The 24,665-nt window shown below is 42.6% G+C and overlaps 1 protein-coding gene across 1 annotated transcript in view; it reads right to left on the reverse strand.

The window, feature by feature from the left end:
* Positions 1–311: 311 nt before the first annotated feature.
* The window catches only part of SLX9 (SLX9 ribosome biogenesis factor), a 75,344-nt gene continuing 50,990 nt past the window's right edge, over positions 312–24,665 (reverse strand). Inside the window, exons 4-6 of the mRNA XM_075284955.1 lie at positions 24,236–24,389; positions 7,878–7,949; positions 312–817 (exon numbers count right to left, since the gene is read on the reverse strand). Coding sequence (XP_075141056.1) covers positions 694–817; positions 7,878–7,949; positions 24,236–24,389 — 350 coding nt within the window. The 3' untranslated portion in view covers positions 312–693. The remainder of the gene's footprint in view (positions 818–7,877; positions 7,950–24,235; positions 24,390–24,665) is intronic.

Here is a 24,665-nt window from a genome sequence, read left to right on the forward strand (position 1 = left end):
CATTCAATCAATCAATGCTGGTTCTGCAGGACCAGTGGTGGATCCAGGCAGTGTAAGTCAGGGAATATGCCCATCATGAGGAGGGTGACCCTCTGAATTTGCCCAAGAGGAGTCAAACCTGACAGATTGGTTTGCCCGATGCCTCTCATTGGTTATTGACTCACTTACAGATGAACAATATAATCAATATAATAAATTCCTTCATCTCTATATACAATAGTTATTCCAGGCGCACACGAGACCCTGATTTCTTGCTAGTATCTGGCTCACTACATATTTTTATGGACATCAAACAAAATTTGTAGGTTTACGATTTATTTAATAATGGAAATAGTGACATCCCATACAATTAGGTCTTACAAGTGTCAGTCAAACGGGTTTCTTTGTACTGAAACCAAGAACAAATGTTGGAAGCGACATCTATGTACTTATTTCCACCTTGATCCAATCTTCAAACATAAAGCACATGGACAATGTACATATCATACATATTTTACTGGATTTCTTGTTAAGTGCGGCCAGATGTTTTTGACAACACACATGACTAAAATTCCAGTACACATGAAGAGTTTTCACTCATTGCAGTCTCTTTCAATACGAGCGGTCATACAGTTCATCCCTCGGAAGCTCAGCCTTGGACTTCTTTAGGCCCTTCTGTGCAGATCTGGGTGAACCATACAGCGCCCTCACAGCTTAGCTAGGATCCCCCTGCTCTGCTTTCATTCGTTTTAGAAGATGCTCCGTCACCGCAGACAGTGGGTTGGCCTTGTAAGAAGGTCTTTTGACCAGTTCTTGAACGCGAGAAATTTCCTCTTCCCTGTATTAAGTAAAAAAATATTAAATAAAATCAATATACAGGAAAAAAAATAAAATGTCATATCGTAACACCTTTTAAATATCACGTACGTCATATTTTTATACCAATTTTTCCATTTGGTAGTTAATTACCATTGCTTTGGCAATTGCTAATTTTGCTACTCCCCAAACGTACCCCTTATTACAATTATATGTAAACTTAACATTCTGATGGACAGTGACTCAAAGACGGTAGGGAATAAGATGATTGATGGGATCTGACCACTGAGGTCTCCACTGATCCCCAGAATGAGCGCCCCCTGTGGTAACACACGGGCAGTATGCATGCACAGTCTCTACCCTATTGTCTTCTATAGAACTGGCGGAGCAGTGTACTGACTATCTGTTGGTTCCATAGAAGTGAATGAAGCAGTGGTCTTCACACAAGGGACTTGGGGAACCCTGTTCTCAAAATCCTGTGGATTGGGGTATAGGTGTTTGTTTGAAAATAGTCTTAATCCTCCACTGACTGTAAATCCATGATCGGCCAAATACAATATTATTAAACCTACAGACACTTGTGGTTATAACATGATATAGTTCGCTTTAGATGACGGCCAAGCCTCCTGCAGAGCAATACTTAGTGCCCAAATTCATCTTAACCAGTGCTCCGCTACTAAGTTGTAACTGTATATTCTCAGTTCGCAAGTTTCAAGGTCCCAAAACTGTGTTAGAGCCCAGAAATGTAAAGGAGAAGCGGCCACGGTGCAAGGTCTCTCCTCCCCCAGGTACACAGAGAGTTAATCGGTCACAGCGCCGAGATTTGGTCCATCAGTTCTCCAGTCTTGGCAGCTGTGCCAGCTCTCTCTGCACATCAACTGTTATGTCTGAGAAGTGGATATAGCTCCCCAGGGTCTGGAATCAAAACCTTAGTAGAAATCGGAGGCCGTCAGCCAAAGCAAATGATGTATAGTCCAAAGTTAGCTGTACAGAAATAGAGGGGACGTGAATGATGGTAGGTTTTATATATGGATGCTATCAAAGCTAAATGGTAAAAGTAAATATGCAGAAATCGGAAAGGCAATGACTAGGCTAGAGGGTTAGTAGTCAACTATACGGGAGCAGAATAGGAAATGGAGCAGGAAACCGTTACATATAATAAAATAACACAAGAGTAAAGCAAGGATGCCAAGTGAATAGGCCATGGAAGAGACGTGCATGCATCTACTTGTGTCACCATTAACTCTATTCTGGGAATAAATGCTATAAATGCATTGGATTCATTTTTTTATTGAAATACATTTTTTTAATTAAAATATCTTGTACAGTTCAGCTTCTGCAGCTTCCAAGCATTCTAATACATAGCAAGCTGCTGAATGCCGGTCACAATCAGATCCATCATAGGAGCTCTCAGATGGCTCAGTCTCTAGTCCCTCCTATGTTCTCCTAACGGATTATCTAGACTGATCAGCTTCATCTTAGATGATAACTCAGGAGAATACAGCACAGGCTGCAGATAAAGGCAGCAAAGAGTTCATCTGACGGACTGGAGTGAACGGCATTCTGCAGGTTATAATACATGCAACTTACAGTAATACTGAAAAATGTTTAATGAAAACGATCTGCAACAATTTTCAGTCCACAATACATGTATTTCAATTATAAATAGTGAAAATGTGACCATAGCCTTTCAAGTAGTGGCTTATCCCTAGGGCTGGCGATTACGGCCTAAAGCATGATCACGATGAAACATTTTACCTCAATGATGAATAATGAACAATCCTCCTTTTACATGTTCCTGAATATTGGTACGGGTTACTCACATAGCAGCAGCCTTGATGGGATACTGACCAGTTAGTGACATATCCTTCAGCCAATGACAGTGAGACAAGATCCAGAATAATGGAAATCATCAATGGGATTTGGTTACTTTGTGATTAGTTACCCAACCCTAAAATATACAGGATGGTCTAGAACAGGCTTAGGGTAAGTTCAGACGGTTTTTTTTGGACCGGAACCTGAGGTGGAGGCTGCCTCAGGTTCCGATCCAAAAAACGGGTAGCCACGACTGAAAGCCGGTGCACTGCACCGGCATCCGGTCACGCGCTCCTCTTCAGATTAGGCCCAATGAATGGGTCTAGTCGGAAGGGTCTTCAGGCCGAATTGCAAGGCAAAAGGGCCTGAAGAATGAGCATGTCGCTTCTTGGTCCGGGAGCCAGAACAAGTCGGCTCCCAGGAAAAACTCCTGAGCGGCTCCCAATGATTTCAATGGAAGCCATCATTTTGGTCAGGATTTTGAGGCGAATACGGCCTCAAAATCCTGACCAAAATACTCTGTGTGAACTTACCCTTAGGCTGTCCAACAGGTGAACCTCCTGCTGGGTCCCCACCAGCTCAATGTACTTTATACAGATACTCATCGTACAGCGTCTCAACAAGGCTATCCAACACTGTAATATACTGGGCAGATCTGATATAGATTTTTTTTAATGTAGATACATTGGACGGCTGGGATAACATCTAGATGCGGAGTCAGACCAACCAGTATCCTTCCTCCTTGGACCCCCAATAACCAGTCACCCAGCAGATTCTTTCTGTTGCTGTGTGGGCACATATCCCTCCCTCACTGAGCTAAAGGGTCCTAGACTGCAGGATACTATCAGGAGCTTAGGACAGAAAGAAACCGCAGCAAGGACAACCATCTACTACTGGAAAATAAAAGTATGCTGGAGGATGTTGCATAGTGGGTCACACAATGAGTTTTACTGGTGGGCCCCTCAATCCAACACTGGTCTTTCAGGGGAGATTTAGCAATGAAATAAGAATTTTTGGGCATTGAAGACAATGGAGTTTTTATGGAGCTGAAAGACGACTGGAGCTTTATTTTTAGTATTGTAAGGTTGCATCCATGTAACTTTTGCACACTACTATAATATATAGCTCAGCCAGCCCTTATAAGAAGTTCACTGGTAAGTAGTGGCTCCAGAAAGTGATAAACCCAGGTCACAGTGTACCCTGAAAGTAACAGTTAACGGATACTGGAATGAACCGAGACCAGGAAACATCCTTGTGTCTTGAAAGGAATACAGCGCTTGGCATGCTAGCAAGAGTAAGTGATGGTTTCCTGGATGGTTAAGAAAACAGGAGGTGCAAAAATAGCAAAAGTGACATGAGCTGTCAGCAATGTTTTATGGCATATCCTCAAGAATAAAAACTGGGCTCCACATCTGAACTCCCTCCAGGACTTGCTGTGCCCTGGTCAAGGATCAGGGGTGTATGAATAAAATAAGGAATAAAGTGATCAAACACAAGTGTAGCCATGTTGGATCACTTCTGAGCACTAGATCACATTCTCATGTTTGCTGCTCACCTCCTACACACTGCGAGCGCATGAAGGGTCTCATTGGCAAGCTCTGCCCGTGGGTCAGACTGTTCTTTAAAGGGGTTTGTCAGATTCAGGGATTTTCTTTTAAATGCAGAACCCTGTAAAGATCTGAAGCAGAAACTTTCTAAAGTAATAAACTTTAATGCTGATTTCTGCAATTTCAGGGAGCAGGGTTTTTTTTTGGCTTTTTTCTATCTCTGGAATGACTCCGTTCTCTGTGCGAGTTCAGGCTCCAGCATCTGCTGTGACATTGATCACCTATCCCATCTGGTTTTTATAGGGTGACTTAAAGGCTAGTTCACACAGAGTTTTTTTGCAGATGGATTTTGTTGTGGAATCCGCCTGCAAAAAAGGTTCCACTGATTTTCAATAGGAGCCGCTCGGGACATGCCCTATCTTCCCGCGGTTAAGACACGAGACTCACTCCCGATTAAGAGCAGGACGTCGGCGCTCTGCATCGGCATCCAGTCGCGGCTAGTGGAGCGGCGAGTTCGCACGGCGGAAAAGGTTTCCGCCCGTGTGGACATACCCTAACTCTCCACTGACAGATTCTGTTGGGGAAAAAAACAAAAAAACAAAAACAACAACAGTAATAGGCAAGCAAATTGTCACGGCAGATCCATTTGTCCCCAGGGTATTAGCGTATGTCTTGCAAGAGCTTGCAACAGAAAAAAAAAAAAATCGCAGCATGTCAGTTATACCTATAGAAACGTTGGCATTTTCCATATATGTATAATAGAGGCAGAAAGTCTACAGAGGAAAACTCTTCCTGCGAAAAATGCTCAACTTTGTAAAATTGTACAACTTTTGTGTACTCATTATATAAACAATTACATTTATTTGTTGAAATTGGACAATCCCTTTATAGTTGTAGCTTAAGCCTAGTGTTAACAATTCATTGCCTAGGTTTCAGAGCACGTGCGATGCTTGCAGCAGTGGCAAGTTGTACTCACTGTGCCTGCCTGCTAATTCAATGCATTTATATATGTGGGGCAGCACGCTGGCTCAGTGGTTAGCACTGTAGCCTTGCACTGCTGGAGTCCTGGTGTTCAAATCCTACCAAGGACAACAACTGCAAGAAATTTATATGTTCTCCCTGTGTTTGCGTACTGATAGGAAATGTAGATTGTGAGCCCGTGACTGATGAGGTCTGTAAAGCGCTGCAGAATATGATGGTGCTATATACCGTAAGTAAGCAAAATAAACAAATAAATATGTCTGGTGCACTCATTGCGTTATTAAGTTAGGAGATAGGAAACCCATTCTTAACATTACAAGCAATATGAAATCACTAGCATGTGAAGCCTTTATGGAGTCTCCTAGGTCTATCGTACATATTCATTTATGTGCTGTGTATATAGATTGAATAAAAGAACCATACGTCTGTACACACCACAGCTCACCTGCACCGAACGTCGGTCACATATTTTATTTTTACGACCATATCTCCACACCTCTTTTATGTTACACTTGAAACCCAATCAATAAACCAGACTCCAAGTAGACTAAGGAAAAGAACAAATGTAGCCATATTTGGTAGTCTCTACCCATAAAACATGACGTATTGGAGTAGAATAATATTCTGTGTATGTCTGGCTATGTCTACTGGTTTCCCACTGGTTATTCAGGAGGTTTTCAGGCTGGCAATAAATCCTGAAGCACGTCAGGCGGCTGCCTGCCAGTTGCTAACATCTGATCTCGCTCTCGTTTACCTCCAATGGGATAAAATAAGTGACAAGTGTGAGCAGCAGAGACGCACATACCGCATGCACACACACACATATACACACACACACACACAGCAGAAGCCTGCAGAGAGTAACTAAGCCATAGCATGGAACAGATTAGTCTCTGCACACAACACTGAAAGGGAAATGATTGCACAAGCAGCCATAGAGAGAGGCACATTATATAGAAAGCAACCATACATTAAGTTATATTCCTATTACTGAATGGAAATCGTACACTAATATATTTCTATTAAGCATACGCAGCATTAAAGCACAACATGAGGTCAGAGGGACACAAACTGCGGTACCCAACCCTCCAGGGGGTTACATGCCGAGAACCTAAACAAAGGTTTACAAAGTGAAAAGTTATGCAATATTCCAATATACTTTCTGTATCAATTCCTTATAGTTTTCTAGATCTCTGCTTACTGTCATTCATTCAGCATATTCCCAGTGGATAAAAATCAGTCCACGGTCATGTGATGTCCAGTCCATGGTCATGTGATGTCCAGTCCATGGTCATGTGATGTCCAGTCCATGGTCATGTGGTGGACACACAGGTGCACAGCTCGTTATAGTCACAGTACAGTAATCAGACATCTGCTTGGTAACGAGCAGTGCATCTGTGTGTCCATCACATGACCATGGACTGTACATCACATGACCATGGACTGTACATCACATGACCATGCACTGTGCATCACATGACCATGGACTGAATATAAAATTGACAGGTGTCAGACCCCCACCCTAAACACGGGCCATCAATATCAAACTTTGGACAAAGCCTTTAGTAGGACACTTGTGGTCCATCTTTTGGGTTCATGATTTTCTTCAAAACCCTACAGGCTCTAGGTGTGACTTTTTCTGGCATTTTCCATAAGCCCCTCTTCTATTAAATGTATCCTAATTATTGAAGGGGCCCCCTATGAGATCAGCACACTGTCCTGCAGATTTACACAGCGGCCAGAAGTCCTTCTTTCTATGCTAGTCTATGAGGCTTTCTGACTCGCATAGTAAGCTGCTGTGTGAATTGGCAGATCAGTCTTATGTTCACATGGCCATGAAAGAAACAAATGCTAAGTGAGTGAGCTGACCCTGGTATAGAGTACATTATGGATGGAAAAATATTTATCTAGACATTTGTGGCCGGATTGAAGCTGTAAAGAGAACTGCCATTTATAAAAGAACTTCTCATAAATGAATAGTACACGTGAGAAAGAAAGAAACTTTAATAAAAGAGATATGATTTGTTCTTCATTTATGTTCTCTTCTAACATAGAAGTATATGGAAAGGTGAGGAAGAGGAGGCTGCTGGAAATATATACACATATAACAACGGTAATGCTCAGCTACATGTACATGTAGGTAAGGTAACTATTTTGACTGTACTACAACACAGATAAAGTTCTACCACTATACAACAGGAGACAAAAAAAATCAACTATTAGCCACCAGCAGCCGCCCCCTTCCCCTCTCCATAGACTTGTGTGGGTAAGGCAGTGGTATTAGAGATAAGAGTGAAAGGAAAGTGAAGCAGCCTCAAAAGTAGAGAAGGAAACATTGGAGGAAACATTTTATGGCATTTATGGACGATATTCTGGCTCACATTTGGTGCAAGATTCCCACTAATTCAATAGGATGGACTCCCACCAATCCAAATTTAATTTGAATATATTATATGTGAATGTGGGCGAAGCGGAACAGGGACACCAGTTTTCTGGTGTGAGTTATAATGGAAACTAATGCCTTCTGGCGCACAGCAGCACCTGATTTTAGAAGAGGCCAGAGTCCCTCCATAAACCAGCCACGTCCTGCACCTGTCACAGCCTTCATTAAGACTGGTGTACAAACTGCCAGTCTTAATACATTTACCCCATTAAAATATACTACAAAGGTCTTCCATTCGCTTGCACTTGTATGATAATTGGAAGTACGCTTTAAAAACCCCAATGTTCTGTACTTACATTAATTTACGTTTCTGTACAGGCCTCATTTTGGTGTAATCCGTTGGCTCTGGCTTTTTCTTCCTCAAAGCCCTGAAAGGAAAAGAAAAGATTTTATGATCTCGCCATGTAATTACAGACTGCAGATGCCATCAGTGGCTCTGAGGAATAGATCTCACCCATGTCTGCAAAAATAGGAAGAAGACCATTGTTGTCTAAACAACACTAAGGACAGAAACCTACACTGCTAAGCAAGAGTAAGACTGGAAGACATATTGTACAAAACGTCTTAAAAGCAGTACCACAGTTTCAGCTTATAGAGTGTAGTTTCTGTATAATGAAAGTTATACAATATTCCTATATACTTTCTGCATAATATCTACAACCGTCTTACTGTCAATTGATAGGAGACTTCAAATCTGTCCGGGTCAGATGAAGATCAGACCCATTGCACAGCCTGGGTACATAATAACCCATACACCTACCATTCTGCAGGATTCAGTTAAAACATTGGTGGGTAAGCCACAAGAAAATGGCCGCTTACTCAGTAAGCTGTGTAAGTGGCCATTTTCTTGTGGCCCGGGCATGCAAAGTTGGCTCTGCCCGAGGCCTAGAAAATTGAAACCCAGGACAGAAGACAACACAGGGAGAGGGTGTTCCAGAAGAAGATCGAGGCAGCACTGGAGAGTTCTCTTGCAGCATTGGGGATGCCCCCAGTGCTGTTTGAGCGCTGAGGACCGCCCCCAGTGCTGTGAGAGAACTCATTTGCATACAGAAGAAAACCGGGATTTCTACTGAACGGTGGCACGAAGAAGACATCTAAAGGTAGGAGAAGAATAGACTTTCTTAAGGCTATTCCTACGTGTTAGTCAGAAAAAAAAGGGTATCCAATGATAGGATCCCTTTAAGAAAAAAAAAAGTGTCATATATTTTGCGTGGGGGTGTAAAAGGGGGTCAGATACTGTGTGGGGGCCATAAAAAGATGTGACACGGCACCTCTGTAAAGCTCGGTTATTTTGCAAATTATAACACACCGAGCCCAAAATGTTAGCCGTCACTGGACTAGCGCCCCCTCCCCCTTTCCAAATCCCACACAATCACTTATTAGAGATGTTTTAGGTTAAATAAATCACATGTAACATTAAAATCTGGGAAATCTATTGAAGTTGTCATTTGTAGAGTCTCCGGAGAGCGATTACCGTAATTGAATGAAACGCCTATCTATGAATAAACATATAAACCACAAACTATCACAAAAAGCAATATTATGATCTACACATCAACTAACTCTTTGCATAACCTGTCAGTCACATACATTACCAGTCATTTACACCATTTTGTAATACAAACTAAAGAAAATGAGTTCTCTGAATATAAAAGTAAGGCAAAGGCTCAAAAATTATCAGAATACCTTAGATTTCATATTAGGTCGTCTTCCTACATTGCAAAGCCCTTCAAAAGTCCGGAAGGATACTTATCCAATGAGATCAATATAAATGACTCCCACATGTTCCAAGATCGATCTATGGTACCCTGGCTTTGCCGTTTATGAGTCATGCTCAATTCTGCTATATAGGATTGATTTTCTCGGGGTCATCTATATTGGGTCACCTATATTGGGTCATCTCCAAGGTAAATAGCACCAAGCATCAACCCTGAATGCAGATAGTTCATCCTTGAAGTGTAAGATATTAACAGTATGGTAAACCAATCGCTTAGGTCCAAGTGATAACCGAGCTGTAATACCTCGCACAGCCACTACTAAAGGTTTGGCGCTGTGACTCTTAAATATAGGAGTCCATGCAAACAGATGGTCAGCAGCGGTGCTCAAGGTTGGGCTCCGGAAACCTACTAAACCACTAAGGAGAGGCCATAGATTTTAAACCCTTAGCGACCAGGCCTGTTTGAACCTTAAAGGGCTCTGTTTTTTTTTGCAGGATGAGTTGACATTTACATTGGTATTTTTGGGGATATATGTGAAAAAATGCAGTAAATCCTTCCAAAATGGAGCACCCTTCCTCTTTGTAACGACTTAAGTGCTGCAAGTGTTATGGACCAAAACATCTAGGGCTTAAAAGGTATCCCATCATCAGATACCCTTTTTTTTTTCCTGACCAACACGTAGGAATAGCCTTAGGAAAGACTATTCTTCTCCGACCTTTAGATGTCTTCTTCGTGCCGCTGTTCAGTAGAAATCCCGGTTTTCTTCTGTATGCAAATGAGTTCTCTCACAGCACTGGGGGCGTCCCCAATGCTGCGAGAGAACTCTTCAGTGCCACCTCCATCTTCTTCTGGAACACTCTCTCCCTTTGTCTTCTTCCGTCCTGGGTTTCAATCTTCTAAGCCTCGGGCAGAGCAGACTGCACATGCCCGGGCCTCAAGAAAATGGCCACTTACACCAGTTTGCTGTGTAAGTGGCCAAAAAAAATGTCCGCTTTCACTAGCTTACTGTGTAAGCGGCCATTTTCTTGTGGCCCTGGCATGTGCAGTCTGCTCTGCCCGAGGCCTAGAAGATTGAAACCCAGGACGGAAGAAGACAAAGGGAGAGGGCGTTCTAGAAGAAGATGGAGGTGGCGCTGGAGAGTTCTCTTGTAGCATCAAGGATGCCCACAGTGCTGTTTGAGCTTTGGGGTCTGCCCCCAGTGCTGCAAGAGAACTCATTTGCATACCGAAGAAAACCAGGATTTCTACCGAATGGCGGCGTGGACAAGACATCTAAAGGTAGGAGACGAATAGCCTTTCTTAAGGCTATTCCTACTGTTAGGGAGAAAAAAAGGGTATTCAATGATAGGATTCCTTTAAGCTACAAAGTCATCTTTGATCTCGGCCATTGCAGCAGGGGTCTGGGTGTCTATCACAGGCTCCTGCTGCTGATCGTGCATACACAGTAACATTGTCCGCAGCATTAGAGCGCTGTAATGTTATGGTACTGGCCTGTGATCTCCTTCCCGCTCTGTATATTATGCTGGAGCACACGCCAAGGATGCAGTGTTCTCTCATAGTCACGTGTCCACCAGCATCTATCATGTAACAGGAGTGGCTGGATGTTCCTCCAATGCAGACCTTCACCCTGTATAATGCAATGCTGAGAGGATACGGAGTTTCAAGCATTACATCAGAAATGGACGGTGTCTGGCCGATCACATGAATCACGTTCTTAAGCTCCGGTGTAGGACTGACAAGAATTTCCATCCGTGACAAAATAAATGGAGCCTTGGCCGTATGTCTATTGTCTGTGGTCCAATATGTTCATTATAAACCTCAGCATCGCCCACGTCTGCTAGTGTAATTATTTTTTGTCTACGTTCAGTCTATCATTTTTGCTTTACCTAGTATGGACTCAACCCATTACACATATCATTTGTATATTGTAGTTATCGTAAGTTTGTTTTTCTAACTCGACAATTATACAGCCTCAGCTTTTCTTATAGACGAGATACAAAAGAGAGACACAAAAGGACACGAGAGATGAGGCTGCTGGCACTGGCGCTGTAACATGGCTTTGGCCCAGTACATTTTGGCTGGCTGTACATAAGTGGATCTTTTGTTTTACCCTTCCTATCCGGGATGGTGCACTGTTGGGTGCATGCCCTGCCTTTGTCTGCAGATACAATACGGCCCTTACTTAATTGTGCTGCACTGTCATGACATATTAGAAATCCTACCCGTATATACAAGTTCCCTCCAACACAGCGGAGTTGGTTTTATGGGCCTGGGTGGGGGGGCTGGGCTTCCAGCAGAGACTAATCTTTTATTAATAACCCTTACAAATGGCTCAAGGATTTCGTGTCCTTCCACACATCAATTCTAATCTCCCCAAATAAACGCTTCTGTTGAAATGTTTATAGATTATCATCATCAGATGTAAGCCGATGGAGAAAAAGCGGTATTGTCATAGAGCAATTAAAACCCTAATCCCCCAAACTTTGTATCAGCAAACAATCTGGGTGAGTGCGGGGATGGAGTCTGTCTGGTCATCTGGATCTCCGAAATTAATTACGGTTTTAAGACAGTTATTAGAACAAACATTCAGGTATCCCGGAGGAGGACGGAAAGCCTCATGTACAGACAAGGCCGGGGTATGGGTGATACTTGTAATGGCTGCACTAGTAATCGCTCAATGTACAAGCAGCAAACAAAGACACAAGAATAAATACTGTTTTAGGCTTCATTGAGGTCACTTTTTTCATTTACACATCCAGTTAGAAGATGCAAAAAAATAAATGGCTATACATTTACATAGAGAGGTTTCCTTATAGGTGTAATTCAAGCAGAAATGCCACGGAGAAAACAACTGTGGACGTTCTGTAAAACGCGCTACGGGAAAATCCACAATGCATTGCTGCCACACTTTTTCCTGCAGCCCATTATGCGGGGCCTTAAAGGGATCCTATCATTAAAAATGAATTTTGTCTGCCTACCACGTAGGAATAGCCTTAGGGCCCCTTCACATGGCGTAAACGCACCGCTCATTTAGACACATATCCGAGCGCGGCTCTTCAAAACAGAGCCCATTGATTTCAATGGGTAGCGCAAGTATATGCTATGCGCGCTTCCCATTGAAATCAATGGGCTCTGTTTTGAAGCGCTGGGCTCGGACATGTGTATACGTGTCTAAATGAGCAGTGCACTTACGCCGTCTGAAGGGGCCCTTAAGAAAGGCCATTCTTCTCCTACCTTTAGAAGTCTTCTCCGTGCTGCCGTTCGGTACATAATCCGGTTTTTGTCAGTATGCAAATGAGTTCTCTCACAGCACTGGGGGCGGTGCCCAGCACTCAAACAGCACTGGGGGTGTCCCCAATGCTGTGAGCGAACTCTCCAGCGCCGCCTCCGTCTTCTTCAGGAATGTGGTCTTCTTCACGTCTTGTTCCGGCGCTGGCTTCAAACTTCTAGGCCTTGGGCAAAGCCAACTGCGCATGCCCACAGCCACAAGAAAATGGGCGCTTACACAGCCATTTTCTTGTGGCCGGCAGGCATGTGCAGTCGGCTGTCTGAGGCCTAGAAGTTTGAAGCCACTGCTGGAACAAGATCCGTTCCTGAAGAAAATGGAGGCGGCACTGGAGAGTTCTCTCGCAGCAGTGGGGAAAAGACATCTAAAGGTTCCAGAATGGCCTTTCTTAAGGCTATTCCTACCTGGTAGGCAGAAAAAAAATTCAGTGTTAATGCTATGATCCCTTTAAAAACTTAAAGGTTTTTTTTTTTTAATACATTTAAATATGGAGACTTTTATGGAAACAGTTTTGCAAATATTAATATCAAATTGTATGGAGTTTGGAAGATTTTCTTCAATCGTCTTAGTAGGGATAATGTGTCATCTGATCTCTTTTGTCCCTTTATTTCCATCTTCAAATTCCAATATTAAAATTCTCAAAAACAAAACAAAATAAAACAAAACACCCCCCCCCCCCCCAGCTGCTGGGTTATCACAGGGCACCTTTACAAGAGACAATGATTGTTGGGCGACTGTCACTCCATGAAGGCCCTTAATAATGGGAAAACAATCCATAGTTATAAATGGCTGTTGTAGCAGAAGTACAAGGCAGCTCGCCTTTAGATTTTCGACAGCATAGCCAAGGTGCCTGAAATGCATTATATATTCTACCGCCACTTCATTCGAGCCAGCATATTCTTGGAAGCTGATACTTAGACGGGTAAGCAGTTTGTTTATGTGTAACCACACCAAGTAAAGTGAAAATGTACAGATCGATAAGACTTTTATTTCCTGGGACTGGATTCATTTCTCATATTTCTGTGGTATGGACTGTTGACATTTTGCCCATTTACACACATTCTTATCTATGGTAGGTTTCTAATACACTGCAGCAAAAAATAGCATCACTAGAAAAAAATAGCAGAACAAACATTATCAGCTCTGCTCACACGAACAGTAGGGCTTCCATGTTTAAAGAGGACCTTTCATCAGATTGGGCACAGGCCCCCTCCTTCTGCTCACAGTGCTCGTCCATAGATGATTATCAGGAGGGGAGGGGGCGTTCCTCCCCGCTCACACTGTACATCGTGATAGGCGCTGCTGTGGAGAAGGACGTACCTGACTGACTGTCAGAAACGCCCTTCTGACTGTAAAGAGCTACAGTGCCGGGACTGATAGCACTTTACTCGGGGCACAGATCAGGAAAGCTGACAGGACGTTGAATTCAGTGCACTGTCGGCTTTCCAGCAGTATATAGAACTGCCTGTGCCCAATCTGATGAAAGGTCCTCTTTAAGAAATTCAGAGGGGATGTCCAGCGAGTAACATTTTTATTACTACAACCATTGTGTATTTACAGAAAAAGCTCACAATGGGTTAAAAAGACTATAAAGAAGCAATACTGTACTCACTGAACCCGGCCATGCCTATCTGGACTCTGTCCCCTGCTGGTCTCTACTCAATGGTCTTTCTTGACATGCAGGAAAGGTCCAGTCAGCCAATAACTGGCCGCAGTAGTAACCTACCTCAGCAAGTGAATGGCACTTTTACCAAGCGTGTTCGTGTGTGTGTCCAGTTTTAGTTGGCAGACTACAATGGGGTCTTTTTTTGGAATCACTGTAAGGGCGGGTTAACACCTGCACCAGGTTTCCACTTTGTGGGTTTCCGTCTTCTGCCCGAGAAATTGGACAGGAGATGGAAACCCCCAGCAAAACAGTTTTTGTTTTTTGTGTTTTTTTTTTTTTTTAAACCGGATACAAAGTCCTGTATGTCCGACTTTGTATCCGATTAAAAAAAAAACAACAACAAAAAAAAGAACAAAACAGTTTCCCCGTGGAGAGGTAGAAGACGCTCATGGGTAGACACTTTGCAAACCCATTCAAGTGAATGGATTTGAAAACTGACTGCCGGGTTTCCGTCTCCTGTTCAGTTTCTCGGGCAGATGACGGAAACCCGCAACGCGGAGACCGTGCGCAGGTGTGAACCTGCCCTTACATCACCAACTCCGCTCTACCCCTGCTGCCTGTATATTGAGTAGAGTGGGGCCATTCATGAGACCAAGAGTCAGATCAGGAAAGGCAGAGAAAAGAGACGTCTCGTACCACACCATGAGAAACAGAAGGGGGGCGACGGGATCTGTTTATAGTTTAGCAAGTGATGTTATCCAGTGTAAGGGATGCCCGCTGTAAGTTTTTTCTTTCCCTGCATTACACCTTTCATTTTTAACAGGTCAAAACAAATCTCAGCTGATCCCATTGATTCGACTCCTGGGATCCTTTGGGTTTCAATTTTGTATTCAGCGGCAGAAGTAGCAGAGGAGACGATACGATTCTGCCCACCTACCTATTGAACCTAAATAAAATGTATTAGGAATAGTAATGCCAATTTTTCTTTGTTTTTAATCCACAGATGAACCTCAGCGTGGTAAGAGCCCTAGAGCTATTGTGTCCCAAGAGAAAGATCACACACTAGATTTTCTGACACATATGCTCTTTTTTCATGCTGCGCTATGCTTGCTCGCAAAACATATGGTGAACACAGCTTGACGGAATGAAATCGGGAAACATTGCTTCTTCGCTACGAAATGAGTGATTTCAGGGACAGGTAGTTAGTGGGATGTAGAACTACGCCCAGAAGGAATCAGAGAGCAGAAAAAATGTTTCTGTGATAGAGTCTGACAGCAGACAAGACTGAACTGGTTGTGTTCTCCGGGGCTTTAAGTAGGTAAGTGCATTGGATGACTTCATGATTGTAGATGGCTGCCAGTATGAAGCAGGATGTGACGCCCACCGCACCTCTCACATTGCTGGGGAGTTGTATGGGCGACTAGAAGATCACTTATGTAGTGATAGGGGAAATACTGATCTGTCGACGAGGTTTCATACATGTCAAAAACAAGCACCATGTGGCAATACAGAATACAGCCCATATCTACCCCACCCCACTACACTAGGCATACAAGGAGATACAGCTAACTTTTTTCTACTTAAGGTGTTCGTGTGGTTATAGCACGCACTTCTGGCAATGCAAAGAAATTTTATGTACACTTCCTAACCAAACACCCCCATAACAATGATTATCTTTCCTATTGCCAAGATAAGTCTTAAAAAAAAACAAAACCACACACTTGAATCCAGTCTCTGGATGCCATGTTACTAGCGGAAATAACACTAAGTTCACATATGTGACATTCATTTCGCTTTTCCGTCCCGACAGATCCCACTGACTATAATGGGGTCTGATAAGTTTCCATTATGGTGTTTTTAAATTGGATCCTGCAGAACTTTCTCAGCCATGGTTTTGATATGAAGAGCATAACATAGACTAAAGTCACCCTAAGGGTCCATTCACACAGAGTTTTTTGGCACTGATCTTGACGCTGAAGCCGCATGGAAAAAAAAACCTCCCATTGACTTCAATGGGTTTCTTTGTCCACTCGCGCATGTTCGTTGTCCATTTTCCTGTGGCTGAACAGGAGAAAAGAGGTGGAGGTGGAAAATAAGAAGGTGGCGGTGCTGGAGATTTTTTTCTGGGGGCAGTCCCCAATCCTCAAACAGCACTGGGGGCGGTCACTGTGCTGCGAGAGAACTCATTACCATAGCGAAGAAACCGGGAATATATAGCGAACGGCAGCGCAGAGAAGAAAATTCCAACTGTGCTGGAATCAGCAGAGCGACGCCTATTAACAGATGCTCAGATCTAGAATTAGTGTAGGTGATGAAATGTCTCTTTAATAGGCTTATATCATTGCAAAGGATTTGGTTAAAAAAAAAAAAACAACCCACCTCCAGTGTCAATCAGTTGTGCTTTGGGCTTTTGAGATCTGGTCCCTTAAATTTACACAAACCAGCATGCATCTGTATGGCGGATAATTAAAAAATTATATATATATATATATATATATATATATATATATATATATATATATATATATATATATATATATATTTTTTTTTTTTTTTTTAATGCACCAAAAAAAAAAAAAAAAAAAAAAAAAAAGCAAATGTACAACACATTTTTAGGATTTTGCATAGAATTTCAACATGTCTGTGGAAATTGGGCCTTAAACTGTAGCTGCAACGTAAGGCCATATATCCCGCTATCGGAGCCTGCGCTGTGGAGTCTGCGCACTATATTCTCAGCTGTGGACAGAACAAACACTTTTAACTTGTTTGGTTTTACTTCCACTGACTCATACTTGCAGTTGACAGCACAAACACATGTCCGATACTCCCCCAGCTCGTAATAAAACGGCTCTGCTGACAATAAGCAGTGTGGGTGGTTATAAATAAGGAAAATCTCTTATTACTGATTCTGCTGATTTTCTTGCAGATTTGCAAAATGTACATACAGCGCACGCTGGCTGTATTGTACAGAGTGTAGATTCTGCCCCAGGAGCATAAACCACTGGAGAGAAGTAAAGCACAACCGAGCTTAGCAGGGAATGTAATGCACATTGGGGGGGGAGTGTGAACATCTGAGGACTGAAGTGAGTTCACAAATATCGCATTGCTATTTTAATCTTTAAACTGAAAATTCTGCAAATCTGATGTCGTGACCGTACATAAAATGACTGAACTTTGGACACGTACTCTGATCTGCAGCAGCAGGAGCTGAATGAGCAGGGCAGATGAGTATATAGTAGCCAGGGGGAAAAAAATTCAGGAGTCCAGTGGGCGGTCCTACTCAATGACTGACAGCCGTCTATATATGCATGCTCATAAAAGGACGGCTGCTGATCTCGTTAGGATTGACCACTACTAAGCATAGAAAGAGCATGGATTTCAATCAGTAATTTACTAGTGATAGTGTACACAGAGCTTACATGGGATTCATTAAAGTTGTGCACACTTCCGTAATCTTACTATGAGGGTGTCAGTCTGAAGTTTGGAAGAAGGGGAGCTCACTGTGCGTAGTATGTCTTTTGCAATGAATGTCAACTTGTGGATGAAATGGAATACTGCCGAATTTTTTTCTGATCAGCACCTGGTACTGGCCCGGAGGATTGTTTCCTTGCATAGATGTTTTTATGAACATACCTGATTTTTCCTGCTGATTTGTAGTGAGCTGACATATTGTTTTTGATAACACAGATTAATGAATCACTTTAGAGAGACGGCAACTATATGGAGATCTAATCACAAATGTACTAATACAAAAGCCTTTTTTGCTACCTCTTCATGTAAGTCTTCATACACCTGTGAAGGTGATCTCTCCTTAAAAGAGTTGTCCCAGCACAAGGATCCTATCTATACTGCTAGTTTATGTGGATTTGAGACTTTTCCTAAATGCATTGCTTTATCAAAACTGTTTTGTTTGGCCGCTATCTTAATTTATTCACTTCATTGTTAACACTGCGTCTCTATGACCCTTTGGATTATCTGCACAGTTCCCAGTGATGTAGCTGCCTGCTCTCAGGGGGGGAGGGAGGGGCTGGGAGCAGCTCTGAGCTGTTTGTGTCTTTTAAGTAGCGGAGCTTCTCAGATAGGGGAGGTGAGAGCTCCGGGATTTCGGAGCTTTTATCAGTCAGTTTAATTGAATTTGGCTGATAAGGGCTGAAATAGGGAGTCCTTTACCTCTGTATGTAATGCAAACTGACTCAAATCCAGCTCTGCTACATCAGCTTCACACTGTAGTAATTCATTTACAACCAATCCCGTGCAAGTGAAACCCCGCCCACCTATGTGCCGAGAGAAGCAGGAAGTGAAGAGAGCACAACGGCCTGCAGGTTAGTGAACAAGTGTCATGGGAATACCCCTTTAAGGTTCCCATATAACATCAGGCCTTTAAATGTCTGCTCGTCCTGCGGGAGTCCCATGGCAGTTCTTACTCATGACCGGCAGGTATTTCAGTACGACCATACATCCAAAGGCTGTCCATCACTGGGTAGGAGCGTCAATTGGATTTCTAAGCCCAGAATGAGCAGAGATTGATATAAATAAAGTTATAATTGAACTTTTCTACCTCACCTCCTCCGGCTCCATGACATGCTGCCTGCAGACTGGACGGCATTTTTATTGTTACAGGGCTCTTTAAATGTGGAAATAGATCTGCCCCACCCATCTAGGAACGGCACCTTAAGCCACAAAACTGACTCTGTTCTATCAGATTTTACTGCAGAGACATCGGCGCAGGAATTGGGTGTCGGAGCCTTTTTAAGGGTCCACGGTTATCCAACTAATATTATAAATGTGAAAGTTTGTGTGTTTGGATGTTTGTGAGTTTGGATGTTTGTTCCTCAATCACGCTAAAACGTCTGGACGGATTTGCGTGCAATTTTCCACAAACATAGTTTTCCCTTAGGATTGAGTCACAGGCTACTTTTGGTGCCACTAAACAACATGGCTTCCTAGCAGGAGACTCACAAAAGCAGGACTCCTAGCCCTAGCTATAGACTCACACACACTGCCTGGCATTTCCTGCCTCAACCTGCCTGCACACTCCGTACTGTCACCTCAGAAGTAGCCCTCACTCTACTCACTCACATTTTACATATAGCTTTCCACTGTACATACACAATACAACACATTGTAATTACATGTATCTCCTATCACTGCTATATACAGTGCCTGATACATATATACTCCTGTACACAGGCTGTATATACTATATAATTACATGTATCTCCTATCACTGCTATATACAGTACCTGATACATATATACTCCTGTACACAGGCTGTATATACTATATAATTACATGTATCTCCTATCACTGCTATATACAGTACCTGATACATATATACTCCTGTACACAGGCTGTATATACTATATAATTACATGTATTACCTATCACTGCTATATACAGTGCCTGATACATATATACCCCTGTACACAGGCTGTATATACTATATAATTACATGTAGCTCCTATCACTGCTATATACAGTGCCTGATACATATATACTCCTGTACACAGGCTGTATAACACATCACATTGTCTATATCACAACATACACAATATAACACATCAAATCACATTTGCTAGCCCACCAAACTTTTTAAAGCACTTTTACAGTTTCACACGTCTCTGTCCGCCCAATACTCAACTCACCGCAGACGAAGTCGCGGGTAAAAACTAGTGACTCTATATGTGGGCTCGTGTGGCAACAGAAAAGGTTCATCTAGAGCGTTCTGGCAGACTGATGGATGAATCTGGGTTTGGGGGATACTTGGAGATTGCTGTATACAAGGATGGAGGAGAGAAAATGGTAGGAGACATTTTTTCTGGGATTTCGTCTATTTTGCTTTTTCCAGCATACAAAGACACTTAAGACAATTATATGCTTCCGATTTTGGGAAAGGCCTGAGCTTGTTGGAGCACGATGGTGACCCCATGTACAATGCAATGTCTATAAAGATATGGTCTGATGAGTTTGGTGTGAAGGACATTAAGGGGCCTGCTCAGAGACTCGCATCTCGGTAAAAAACATAAGGCGGGGACAGTCAAATTTCAAAGTGGAAGTGAACGTAATGTAAATTCTAAAATCTAAATTGTACTACAATTATCATAAAAATAACAACGTTGTAATGTAATGGTTATATCACTGTAACGCTATCTCGAAACAGAAGGTATATTACTACACAGTGCCATGCAAGTCAATATAAAACCTAAACCACAGGATTAACAAAACAATAATGATCCAAAAACCTAATTCCACAGTACGCCTGATGTGGAGGGGAAAAAAAAAATAGCTCCAAACAAGATCCTTTACATGTCATTGCAGAATTTAATCCCCTGTTCTCACTGCACCACATCTGTCCACTATTCATCACTAGCAAGGACATCCATGCTTACGTGCCCCAGAAGGTTCTGTATTGGAAGAATTCAGTTTATTTGGTGCTACACAACGCGGTTTACTTTTCTGTAAGACGTATACTCGGTATGTATACACCGCGTCTGTATAGTCAACTCAGGCAAACATAAGGCAGGGCATTTCTGTTACATAGCTAAATTTTCCCTTTTGCTACGAAAAAGCTGTAATACAAAGAGGGGCTGCATCCTTAAAGGGGTTTTAGCACAATGAGGACCTATCTTTATGATAAGTCATCCACATCAGATTTCTGGCAGGATAATTCTCGGTCCCCATACTGAATAGCTGTTTGGAAGGGCCAAGGGGCTCGTTTGAGTGTTGCGCCTTGGTCTGGCTATCTGCATGCTGTACACATTGTAGCACTGGTGCAAGGTGCTGCAACTTTGTTTATTTTAAGTGAATGCTACAAAGCTACAATACACTACAGTGCCACTACTTAGTAGATGGCATGCAGGTAGGCAGACCGGAGTAAAAAAAAACAAAAAACAGTTGCGATGTTCATGTGAGCACCATGGCCCCTCCGATATCAAGCCACAATGATAGGCAATTGATTTGGTCCCCAGAAAACCTCTCAATAAGGGATGTCCTACTAAAGCAACTTATTCCCTATTCCCTGGGTTGCAGATTGCTATGGGCTCAACCACTGGGACTCTCAATGATCACAAGAAAGGGGTGTCGAGCAGTCAGCCCAACCTCAATAAATTGCTGTAGTAGAAAGCCCCATCCAGAATTTGCAATCAGAAAATCTGCAGCCTAGTACAGTACCAGCAAAGAGGATAAGATTTTCACAAAGCAAGGACAAATTCTGTAACCCCTTAAATTTGTCTTGTGGATTTTTGCCAAATTTTTCCCTTTTCAGTGCATAGGGTGAACCCTGCTAAAATCCACAATAAAATAAATATGACTGCATTATAGAAACACAAAGAGGTAGAAGACATAACACGATAGATAGATTAAATGTTTGGATGTTTGTGTATTTGGATGTTTGTTCCTTAATGACACAAAAACGGCTGAACGGATTTGGATGAAATTTAGCACATAGATACCGTATTTTTCGGACTATAAGACGCACTTTTTTCCCCCCAAATTTGGGGGGAAAAGAAGGGTGCGTCTTATAGGCCGAATGTGGCGCCTGGCATCCGCCGTAATAGAGAGGCGGAAGCCGGCAAGTGATAGACGCCATTACAGGTGCCTGCGACATCGCTGCGCTCCTCTGCCCTGCATGAAGCCAGCAGCAGCTCCTCCGTCCCCCCGCCGCTGGCTTCATGCAGGGCAGGGCAGCGATGTCTCAGGCCCCGGCGTCTATCCCTCCCCGGCATCCGCCTCTCTAGTACAGCGGATGCCGGGTCTGCAGTCTGTATCAGCGGCCTCGTCTCCCCCGGGGCCGGTCCCCACCGGCCCCGTACCTGTAAAGTTGCAGGCCGGCTCCTGCGCGGCGGTATCGCAGGAGCCGACCTGTTCGGGTGACAGCCGGGAGCCTAATGAGGCTCCCGGGCCTGTCACTGCTGTATTAGTATTGCGGCTGGGTCTATGACCAGCCGTAATACTAATACACAGAATGTCCCATAGACGGCAATACAGTTGTATTGCCGTCTATGGGACTTGCAATCAAGTGACCGCAGGTTCAAGCCCCGGGGGGGAATAAAATAGTTTAAAAAAAAAAAAAAAAAAAGCTTTAAAAATATATAATAAAAATATGAAATAAATAAAAGTTATAAATCACCTCCTGTCCCTAGAATATATATATATAAAAGTAGAAAATCATATATAATAAACCACCGGGTTTTTTTTTCAATACAAGGTGATCTAAGCAATAGATATTCCCCAAAATGGTATAACTAAAAAGTACAGCTGGCCCCGCAAAAAAAACCACTCTATGAGTCCCCGTACAGCTGCAGGGTCACCTGTCAATGTGGCCTTGCAGCTGTTGCAAAACTACAACTCCCATATATTAAATATTTTACCAGTTTTTGCTTCAAAATTTTTTTTCCCTATTTTCCTCCTCTAAAACCTATATATATAGTCCGAAAAATACGGTAGTTTGTAATCTTTATTAAAACATAGGCTACTTTTTATCCCAGTAAATGATATGGCTTCACAACCGCTAGGAACAAATTTATGTTCATACTAGACTAAAGGACCCTTGATGACGTCATCAAAGGTCCTTGAGTCGTCTAGGATAGGATCACGCTATTGTGTGGGAGGAGCAACATGCCATTTTGTGGGTGGAGCTATATAGTATTGAACCAGAGAGTGTGGAAGCAGCAGAGAATGGTGTCTAATGGAAGGTGAGGAGAGAAGAGAACATGCAGGCTGTGTGTGGGCAAGAGAGGTATATGGGGTGTAGACTTTGTGTGAGTCAGAGGGGGGAATGTAGGGTTCAGGCTCTGATGGGGGGCGATAACTGTGCCAAATTTAATCAAAATCCCTTCAGCCGTCTATAACACACAAGCTGCTCAGACACTGACATAAGAAAACCCCTTACATCCAAATTGCCAGATGTAGCAGAGCTTATGCAGAGATGTAGCACAGCTGGGTATGCTGTCCATATGCAGAGATGTAGCAGAGCTTATGCAGAGATGTAGTACAGCTGGGTTTGCTGTCCATATGCAGAGATGTAGCAGGGCTGAAACGCCACAGCAGGCGAAACATTGACATCAGCAATTGGCTAAATATAAGTGGATCATCGACAATAACAACACGCAGTCGAAGCCGAGGGGAGAGGTTAGTATATACACTCAGATCCATGTATTTAGAGAATCCCTTTGAATCTACCATAGTGTCATGGAGATGGTCACACAATGCCTCATACCTCCCCCAGGAATAAGAGGAGGCATTGCAGTTTTCCATGAATGTAAGAACACGCCGATATGCTGGTCTGACATTGTGAAACACAATTTTTACATTCCAGCCTTTTCATCACCATTATCTATAAAAGGGCTGTCAGATATTTCCAGGCAAATATACTGAAGATGAGAATAGGCTAGAATAGAATTTCCCTAGAATGGCTTTGTCATAAATCTTTGGTCATCTATTAATACGTACGGTATGTATCTTCAAGTAATGGGAGGAAGATTGTAATATATTCATCTACTAACAACTGTACACAGACCAGGAATTGCTATTGCTTGTATGTTCTAGTTATGGGAGAAATCCAGCACAACAATGGGGGTTTTAAGTTAATACCAGTTTTATCCTAATACCACAATGGCTCTGGATAAATTTCTACTTTGACAAAAATACTTACATACTGTACTCCATAAGGGTACTATCTTATGGAGTACAGTATGTGTCACTGCACAGCAATGAGGCCTCCATACCCCAAACCAACTATCATCAGATTTAGCAGTCCGTTACGTTTAGCAATCTCTCTCCAAGAAGTACACTACCCAAAAGTCGCCTCCGAGAGTCGGTGGGGAGGAGTGAGTACTTTCACACCCTCTTGTGGCTAGACTGTGTCCTATTAATCAGATCACTTATTTAATCATTTACATATCTGTCTGAGACAAAACTGCATGAATTTCTATTTGGGGGCGGGGTTTTTTTTCCCCGTTGAGAGTATATCACTAGATAGACAAGCAAGGGCATGTAACTATATAAATACTGCAAAGTATAATAAAACACAAAAAAAACACTTACTCTTTAGGCTGCTTTCGGGGCACTTTGGGTTTACTAGCAGAGGTCAGTTCTGCTAAGGCATCCATAAGTGGTTTCATGTCCCCAACAATTGGTGTAGCTTTTCTCTTGGCCAGGGCCTTTTTTGCCTGCTGAGCCAGTTTCAAGGACTCGATTTCTAAAAGAAATAATTTTTTATTTATTAAGTAAATAGATTTCTTTCACATTCCTTCAAAAGGAAAGACAGATTGATGGATTTAGCTCTTAATGAACCTTTTAAAGCTAATGGGTGTAACCATATTTGTGTACATTTCGCAAAGTGCATATAAAAAAGTGCCAAACCCTCATTAATTCTGGTTTATAAAGAGGACCGAAAGCAAAAAAACATTAAAAGGAACACTAAAGCAAGAAAAAACAAAAACGCCACAAGTTTGCAGGAGTTCTGCAAGACTAT

The sequence above is a fragment of the Leptodactylus fuscus genome, chromosome 8 (assembly GCF_031893055.1).
Source record: "Leptodactylus fuscus isolate aLepFus1 chromosome 8, aLepFus1.hap2, whole genome shotgun sequence".
NCBI classification, from domain to species: domain Eukaryota; kingdom Metazoa; phylum Chordata; class Amphibia; order Anura; family Leptodactylidae; genus Leptodactylus; species Leptodactylus fuscus.